General features: G+C 38.7%; 1 protein-coding gene across 1 annotated transcript; it reads right to left on the bottom strand.

The window, feature by feature from the left end:
- Positions 1–2,222: 2,222 nt before the first annotated feature.
- On the bottom strand, positions 2,223–9,230 carry LOC104287178 (cryptic protein-like). Its single transcript, XM_009885847.1, has 5 exons — positions 9,193–9,230; positions 7,994–8,187; positions 5,773–5,887; positions 5,539–5,648; positions 2,223–2,293 (listed from the first exon to the last, which is right to left on the bottom strand). Exons 1-5 carry the CDS (start codon positions 9,228–9,230, stop codon positions 2,223–2,225), a joined length of 528 nt encoding a protein of 175 aa, XP_009884149.1.
- Between the last annotated feature and the right edge of the window lie 349 nt (positions 9,231–9,579).

Raw genomic sequence — 9,579 nt, 5'->3', positions numbered from 1 at the left:
ACTGCCTTCCTAACCAGAGACTGTGTCTCTGATGCTGTCTTAGCAGATAAGACTCCCAGCAGGGCTATTTAGTGTCTCCCTAAGGCTAAAATTTTACCAAGATCAATTTAGCGGTGTGTCTGTTCCAGGCTCGCTGAGCAAACCAGGTGCTTCAGGATACCTTTGTGGCCCAAAACTATGGCAATGTGCTGCAACAGCTCCTCTAGAGAACGCAGGAGTTGGCACACATCTGGGTTGTTGGCAAGGCACACACAGATGTGTTTGTGGTCCAAATCCAGATCTGAGCCTGTCGTTTGTCTAGCCCTGTGCAGAAGCATGACAAGCTGCACAGGTAAAATGGGCTCAGTGCTTCCCTGAGCAAGAAGGAGGATGGGGCCAGTTGTTTACAGCTGAGGAGAAAAGACTTTAATTATGACTGGTATAGTGAAATTTGCCTTTTCTCACAGTTCCATAAAGAAGCGTGGAGAGAAGAAAATTAAGAATAAGAGAAATTGAAAACTCCTCTGTATTTCAATATAACTAATACTTAAAGTTAGGTAATGAATAGAAAAAAGCTGTGTTTTGAAAGAATAAGAAAAGTCACCTGGGTAATTGAATTGTTAATAAGTACCAGTTACAATGAATAAATTTAATCAGAAAAGCAGAAGTACAAGTATTTGCTGTCTTTTGACTGATACTTCCTAATCTTGTGCACTCCTGTCCCAACCCCTGCTGTTTGGTAAAAACTAATGATCACTTCCATGATGGGTTAACATATGCAATGGGATAATGTGTTTAATCTAATTTAATTGTGACTAAGGCAAGCAGCATTTTTTTCTCTCTGGTAGCTGTGACTCTTTTGTGATGAGAGAGATATCAGAATCAAACTGGACTCCATCAAACTGCTCTTCCCACATTTACATCTAATGTACCCTGAGTGGAAAATTAGTGTTCTATTTGCTTTCTCATTTTCATTTACTTGTACATGGATAAGAAAAAATGTATATGACATGTATACCTTTAAGTGCTTAAACCTTAGTAGAAAAAAAAAAGGGGGGGTAAACAGGATTAACACAACTTTCTGCTATTATCTTAACTGCATGTCAGCGTTTGCTATCTTACAGCAAGGTAAGACATGGATGGCCTGCTAGGGTTTCATGGGACACCTTACGGGGTGTTTTTTTAGCCTGGAGCAATGCCAATAAGTGATTAGATCAATCAGATTGTGGATATTGCTACGTGTTTGTGTAGGTGTGGATGGGAGGTGTAGAGCCAGATATTGTTTGCAGATTTAATTGAGTGCAGCTGTATATATTGCTTCTCAAAAGTTGGCTGAAAACAGAACTTGTCCCATGTATACATTGAATTTATTTGTCACAGCTTAGGCTGAGTGGGAAAAAAGATCTGTTTCTGAACACTTAATGACTTATTTGTCTTTTCTTGAAAGAATAAAAGTATTTTAATCAGGTTGCCCTAATGGAGGAAAAGACAAAAACTATTAGGCCGTCTAGGGAATCAGACAATCTTTGAAGAAAATGTTGGTCAATTCATTTTTTACCTGCTTTCATTACACTAACTCCATCATAATCAGCTAACATGTTTTTAAGGAAGATTTCTGTGATCCACCTTATGAGTAAAATGCTTACTCTTGTGGAGCTGTACTTGAGTCCATTTCCCTGTAGGCAATGGCTAAGTTACTGGTGGTCTGTACAAGAGCAGTTACGTGACTAAAATTCCCAACATAGGAAAGGAAAGAGTTATGAAAGAGAAACTATTGCTTGTGCAACAGATCCCACCTGAGTAGGAACATATGTTGTGTGTAGAAGTGTATTGTGAGATATGGTACCACATAAGGTTAAGCTGAACTTACTGTGTTAGGACAGTCGAAGACCTCTTATTCCTTTCATTCCCCTCTGGAAAAAAACAGAACAAAACAAAGCAAAACAAAACAAAACAAAACAAAACCCAACAAACCAAAACAACAAAACCTGCTCTTGGGAGTAAAGAAATTGGTCACTGAATATGTTGAGAATTAATGAAACAACCAGGACCCAAGGATGTTGTGTGTCCTCTAGATAAATATTAGTATTATGAATTCTATTGCAGTGATCTATGTATAAGCAGCTTCCTAAGATTAATAGAAAGATCAGTTTTTCATTCAATTGGTGCTAGTTTTAAAGATATCAGGCTTAATAAATAAGTGACACTAAACCGTCATTGAACATATATTTTAGCATTTGGCTTCAATGATGCGCTAGCTCTGTTGTGATAGGCATAGTTATAAATCCGCTCTGCAGGAGTTCCAGACCCTTCCCTAGAGGAAAAACACATATGAAAAGTGGAAATGAGATTGAATTTTGTGATTCTTCTTGCCCAATTTTTAGTTTCAAATGAAACTCTTTAAAGTAGAAAGTAAATGGGGGAATGGCTATAAACTGGAAGAGTTTAGATTAAACACTAGGAAGAAGTTTTTCACTATGAGGGTGGAGACGCACTGGAACAGGTTGCCCAGAGAGGTTGTTGAAGCCCCATCCCTGGAGGTGTTCAAGGCCAGGCTGGACGTGGCCTTGGGCAACCTGGTCTAGAGGAAGGTGTTCCTGCTCATGGCAGGGAGGTTGGAATTCTATGATCTTCAAGGTCCTTTCCAACCTAAACCATTCTATGATGCTATGATTCTATGAAACAGTTTGATCAGTTAGTTACTTGTCAGAACTGAAAAAGCCCTGAGTGTGCACACTGAAAATAAAGACATCTTTATTTTAAGGTGTTATACTTCTCATGTGAATTTTCCAGTTCTGCTGAAATAAATAATAAAAAAAAGTATAACTGAGACAAGACTCCAAGATAAAAATATTAAAGGAAAGAAAATCAATAATGTTATTTTAGTTTTTGAAAGGAAGACTTGATATATCAACATTTCTCTACTCTGTATTACCTGGTTAAACAACGTGTTTTCTACATAATTTTCATGTTGGAAATGCAGTTTCAAAATTCTGACAAGCATTAGTACCATATGCTTATCATTTTAAGAAATGGAACATGCTAAGTGTTTGAATTAGTTTTGAAATAAAAGTTTATTTACACATGGCAATAGAAACTAGAAAGGTGAAATTCACACCTAACCCCCCATAAATATTCGAGATACAAACTTTTATAACTATGATTCAAGAGAAAACTTTCTCTTCAAAAAAAACCCCAAAACCAAAAATCCCCCATAAAACCTCACCCTCCCAACAACTTTACACATAACACCATGAAAACAGTTTTACATTTATATTTTCAGTAGCTGAAATAGGCAAACAATTAACAATAAATTATAAAATTAGGTAACAAGTATATGAAGAAGTTTTTTTCTTCCACTGAGCACGGATCTTTCAATACTAAACAATATGTCAATTGTTGGATGTAATAAGGCCATTTCAAGAGACAGAGAAGTGGGGGCTTTTTGCAACTTTCTTTCAGTTTCCAGGAAATGAGCCACCCCTCGAGTGCAGTAGCCTTTCCATTCGTGCAGCTGTGGGGAAAGTGGACATGGAGGTGGCCTGCAATCCTCCCACCACAGGCAGATAATCAGTCCGGTCTGGAGCTGCCAGCTACTTGGAGTTCCATGTGTGAACTGTTTTGTCAGTCAAGCTACCGCTGTTTTGTTCTTTTCTGACGCTCCTTAGAGAAGCTGCCAAAGCAGTGGGAACAGGGTTGGCGCAGTAAGGAGGTAGGCTTTACGCTGAAGGCTCGGTCCTTCAGACCTGGCTCCAACCTGCATCCAGTCAGGAGGATTTTCTTTTGTGAGACCTGAACAAACGAAAAACTTCCATTTAAATAGCTTTAAATTAAGCAGAAACAAGAATGATTTGCCTGGGTTGTTTCAAGTTCTTTATTGCTCTAAACTACTTCCTTTCAGCCTTCCCAGGAGCTACTTCAGCTGAACAGGCAGTGATGGAGGGTACTTAAACACAGTGTTCACAGTTTTGAAAAAGCAGCAAACAGCAGCGCTCAGAACGTTTAAGAAATGACTGATGAGATTTTATGGTGCTTAGGAGAGAAAATATCTGAGTATTCATATGTAAATTTCAGATATTCACCAGAATGTTGCTTTTTAAGTACTGCCATATTTTTCTTTGCAAGTGCATATGGAGTAAGTAGCTGGAGGTAATGTTCCCTCTAGAGACTCAGAAATTTGTTTTAACATGAAACAAAAATGTCAGAGAATTAAAGCTCTCAGGCTTTTTCTTTCTTTGCAAGGAAAGTCCTCGAGGGAACACAGATAGAAAAATTCATTCTAAAGAGATTAACAAAATCCAATTAACCTGGTAAAACCATTAAGTAAATTAGTAAATTTGGTAATCAGAATGTTGTCCTTTTCTGTTTGCTTAATTCTAGCATTAATAGCTTAACATGGTAAATGTTTAACAAAGAAGAGCCCTCTTTTTTGTTACACATAAACATAGATAAGTTCATGCATTTAGAAGACTTTTGTTTGAAGAGCCTCTGAAAGAAGTTTACCATAGTTGCACATGAATCAAATTTGATTAATATCACCTCGTCTGGATATAGAAAGCCAGTGTTTTTGTATTTTAATATATTGTGTATACACATACATTATGCACATAGATAAATACAGCTGTGTATTCATATCTCTGCATATGTACATATTTTTTTTTTCTTATGTATATGTGTATGCATGCACACACACATCTACTTGTCAGATACCTTCTTAGGTTTCTGGTGGGTCAGATAAATTAGAATTGCTTACCACTGAAAGTAAGCAAATTGAAGTGTTCTCCATTTACTTTCCCACAAAGTCTAAGCTTCACAGTTTGGACAAACCTACAAAACCCAGATATTCTTTATCCAAACCTTTCAAGCTTCACATTGAATTTAATGTGGAAAAAAAAAAAAAAAAGGCCAAACAAACAACCCACTAACAAACGCCCAAACCTCTACTTTCTGAAGCTAACACCATAAATAGAAACTATATAAGCAATGCCCTGCCTCAAATGTGGGTCTAAAGGAACCATTGTTGGGCAGAAGAGACCACACTTATTTTTCAGGAGTCTCTCCACTACTGTGATGGGTCAAATGTCATTCTTCTTAATGTAGAAAAGATTTGGCAGCTGGTAAAACCTAAGGTAACTAGTGACAGGTTGGTCTTTGATAGGACTGAAGCTGGCTAGCATAGCCTGTCCTCACATCCTCAAGAAGCTTTCTGCCACCCACACCCAACAAGCCCAAAACCCATCTGTCCCCTTCCAATTTGCTCCAAGCCACATCCACCCTCTTTTCTGTGAGAAGAGTTAAGTGCCACTTTTGTAGCAATTGTGACTTTCTGTCACATTGGTGATCCTGGTCATGAACCTGGTTATGGTCGGGAGAAGCATCACTAGATGCATAAGCACATTTAACACTTTGATGCAGCTGAAAGGGATTTCCACAAAGAGTTTGCCATTGTTTTAGGCAGGTGACTTGACTCAGCGAAACTCAGACACATGAATAAGAGGAATGGATAGCTGGGTGCTGGTTTAAGGACTCCCATCATACAGGGCATCCTGTGTCTCTTACCACAGCCATCTCTAAGACCATGAGGAAGACAGTGAAGGACCCCATGGACACACTGGCAGAGGAGGCAGCCGTCCTTGGTCCATTCCCCATGCCTCATGATGCCACAGAATCTGTGATGTTAGGAAATAAGAGGAAAAATAATTAAAAAAAAAGCCTAGGAAGTGAAACCACATGTCTTTAAAGTAAGCTTGTTACTATTTCTGGGAAAAAAAATCCACTCCATGCTTTGCTCACCTGATACGTTTATCATGTTCACAGTGTCTACCAGTAAAATACTTTGGACAGATGCAGAAAGTCCCCAGGAAACAGGTTCCTCCATTTTGGCAGCAGTTCCTGTTCATCTTATGGGCTACAGTGAGAAATAAGAAGTTATTGTAGGAAACTTGTTCAGCAAATAAGGTACCCACTTTAGCTGCAAACAGCCAGGCCCACAGTTTAAGCCTGATGCTTTCAAAATTTGCTTTGTTTGCCTATTGCAAAGACTCTACACATTTATCCCAGCTTGTTAGCAGATTCAAAAGGTCAAAGACTAAATTAAGCAGCATCCTCATAAGTTTTAATTACTCTTTCAGTAACAGATACAATTGCCTTCAGGCTTTTGTTTTTATTCCTGTGCTTATTGAGAGATTAACGTTTGTAGAGGCACTCAGTTGAGGACCTGACCTTTCATATGTTCTTCAAAAACACAGCAAGGGTTACTTTGATCCAGTTTTCTGGCTACCAAGTCTGGAAACGACATGCATACTCTGGTGTCCAAACAGGTGACTACAACTTTCAATTAACTATTTCTGGGCTAGACAGGTCTGGATTCTTAGTAAAAAGGACTGGGTAAGAAGGTGGCACGAAGAAGAAAACTCTCTTTACTAGTGTGTATTTTCAGAGATGTTCTGGAAAATGCTTCCAGATAGCAAAGAGAGACAAGTGTCATATATATCTAGTGAGCAGGCACTGCACATATAGCTGCAGTTGAAGCTGGTAACACACATCTTACATCAAGTATAAAAGTATCAGCTCTTTATATTCTCCATGGGAGCTGGGGGAAATGTTAGGAAACATAAAAGGAAATAGCTCTCTCTCAATCAGGGCAACAGCTTTCAGCACAGAACCCTTCATATTCCCATGGCAAATAAAGCACTTCAGCTTTGTTAATAGCACTGAGAGCAGGCTAAGGGAGGCATCTCTATTACTGCCATTTTCTTTCTTCCTCTAGAAATTCTGAATTAAAAATTTAGAATTTTAGAAATGCTCTTCTCCCCGGGTGAGGGGAAGAAGAGAATTTACAGGTGGCAATAACCAGTGCTGCTGACGCGTGTCCCAAGGGACTGAATGGGTGTCTGAGATTTGCCTTTTGGGCCCTGTGTATGAAACACAGGGATTTCTTTACATCCTGGCTTCTTGAGCTTGAAACTGCCCTCACATCTCGAATTTGGGAGCATGAGGTGAAAAGTCATTTTCTGGTCAGGTACCATCCAGTGTTTAGTTTGCCATACAACCTGAAGTTGCTGCATCACCTCTGAAGGGGGGAGAATTTGGCACAAAATTCTGAACTTATCTCTATGTCATCTTCCTTTTTTTTTAAACAAAATTATCAGCCCTTTCTAGCTTTCTGCACCTATGAACAAAACTAATAAAAAGGATGATGCGGCACTTCCCATTTCTCCACAAGACCGATATATTTCAAGTACTTCACTGTGGAGAAGAGAAGGCTCCAGGGAAACCTTATTGTGGCCTTCTAGTACCTTAAGGGGGTCTACAGGAGAGCTGAGGAACGACATTTTGCAAGGGCATGTAGTGATAGGATGAAGGGGAATGGCTTCAAACTGGAAGAGGGCAGGTTTAGATTAAAACATGAAGAAGAAATTTTTCACTTTGAGGTTGGTGAGGCACTGGAACAGGTTGCCCAGGGAAGTTGTTGAGGTGGCATTACTGGGGGAGTTCAAGGCCAGGCTGGATGGGACTTTGAGCAACCTGGTCCAGTGGGAGGTGTCCCTGCCCATGGCAGGGGGGGTGGGACTAGATGATCTTTAAGGTTCCTTCCAACCTAAACCATTCTATGATATTTTAGCAGGCACTTGTGACGTCTTCAGAAGCACAGAAGAGTGTTCATGAAAGGACTTGCTAACTGTGTTGCTGATGGCTGGCTGAATGCTTACCAGGTGTCAGAGGTTCAAGGATACCCTGCTATTTGCAAAACAAACCACACTGTGGTGTAAAGGTCCTTTGCACAGAGTCTGCATCTTTTCACTAACACGCAGGGATTTACAGATGAAGAAAAAACAGACAAAGTTTTTAACTGATATAGCTATCAGTATGTACCAACGTCTTTTGTGCATTTGATTGTGCATTTAAAAGATGGTAACAGAAAGCATCCTCTGGAAAACAGACTATTATGTAACCTTCACATCCTGGGGGAAAAACGAAAATCACCTATATACTCATGTGATGGGCAACTTACCATGTGTTAACCCAATGAAAGGTAAGGTGTCAGAAGGGTTTATCCCTTTCCTCTTTGAATTGAGGTTATTAATTTCCTTAAAAATGTTTAAAGATGTGCTCCGATTTTCCTGGTTTGGGGAACTATTACAGTTTTCCTCTTCGCACCCTTTAAATATATAAATTAAACAAACATAGTGACATTCCTGGGAGCAACTAAAACACAGAATTGACATATGACACTACTCAGAAAAATTGACAGCATAAAATTATTTCTTGTTAAAGTAATGACAGACAAAGCTGTAATTTTAGAAAGTGATAGAGAAACTAATGTATGTTTTATATCTTATGTTAGCTATTTCTCCTTCTGCTTCACAGTTTAATCTAGTGTTGTTACATGGGTTCAGGAGGTGGTGGAATGGTAAATTAAAAAACACTGAAATATTTGGAATGCTGTTTTTTTAATTGCATGAAGAGTAAAATAGGATCAGAGCACATACTGTGGGTCCTGAACAGGCAACAGGTAGACCGTATAACCAGCTCCTGCTCACTCTGAAACTCTGTGTGGAGGTCTTACATCCTTTATCATGCAACGGAGCCTGGCTCACTGAAGAAGCCAAAGAAAGCAACATTGCAGAAAATCCTAAACCGACAAACATTAGGGTAATGTCACACACAACAGTAACTCCATTGATGCATGAAGATTTCTGAAATCTTCCACAAGACAGTAGCTATTTTATTTTTAGTTATTTACAGGAGGCGGAGGGAAGAGTTTTCAGTATTTTCTTTGCTCAATAGGACATTAAAAAAACCCCAAGAAATTAAGGTTATGCCTTACCAGTTTCAAACTGCAGTACTTGTAAAGGTAGTGACATACTGAAAAGAAATCTGCAATGCAAAGATAAAGATATGTGAATACTGAATTCACAAAAAAACCCCTCGTATTAAATGATAGCATGAAGTTACTGAAATGTAATCATAACTATAATTTTGGAACATATAAGGGGAAGGGAAGTAAGCCATTGTCTATGTACTAGGTACATTCTGGGAGAATGAATCCCTCCAGTTTTAAGTAACTACTAAAGAAAGGAGCGTGAAAGGTACAAAATACAAGAATTTACTAAACAAAATTGATAGACTTATTTTTTTTTTTTCCTAAGCCTTAGCAAACATTTTAAAGACTGCACTTTTACTATTTTTTTTATATATATTTTTTCTTACCTCAAAAGCTTCATATTTGTTCTCTCTGGTCTGCCCATATTTCATTCCTTTATTTGTTCATGAAATTCTTCCACTATAACTTTACACTGCTAGGTACACAAAAAAGAATTAGTTTGACAGGGAAGTTTTGGTGAAATATAGAAATGAAAGTAAAGCCAATCCTCTGCTTATCATCCAAGAAAAAAAATGGTGTACTTTACTCTCTCAGCTTTAACAGTGTAGTCCCTGCAGCAAGTCATTTACAGACAATCAACACCTTTCTACTCTCGCCTCCCATTTCCCTACTTGACCTCTCTTCATTAACCCAGCAATTTGCAATGGCATTGGGTGGTGGATTTATCACCGGACCTGCTCTGAAGTGGTCTCTAGGGGCAACAGAGTTAAGGT

Source organism: Charadrius vociferus, unplaced genomic scaffold (genome assembly GCF_000708025.1).
Source record: "Charadrius vociferus isolate BGI_N301 unplaced genomic scaffold, ASM70802v2 scaffold235, whole genome shotgun sequence".
Lineage (NCBI taxonomy): Eukaryota > Metazoa > Chordata > Aves > Charadriiformes > Charadriidae > Charadrius > Charadrius vociferus.
The sequence above is the reverse complement of the archived record's forward strand: the minus strand, read 5'-3'. Positions and strand labels throughout refer to the sequence as shown.

Excerpts from the sequence above, each read along its gene's own strand:
- LOC104287178 (XM_009885847.1), bottom strand. The coding sequence starts at position 9,230 with ATGGGCAGACCAGAGAGAACAAATATGAAGCTTTTGAG. Across the intron at positions 8,188-9,192 it reads ACAAATATGAAGCTTTTGAG|TTGCTCCCAGGAATGTCACT; the intron begins GTAAGAAAAAAT and ends TCTGTGTTTTAG. Across the intron at positions 5,888-7,993 it reads TTTCATTGGGTTAACACATG|CCCATAAGATGAACAGGAAC; the intron begins GTAAGTTGCCCA and ends TTCTCACTGTAG.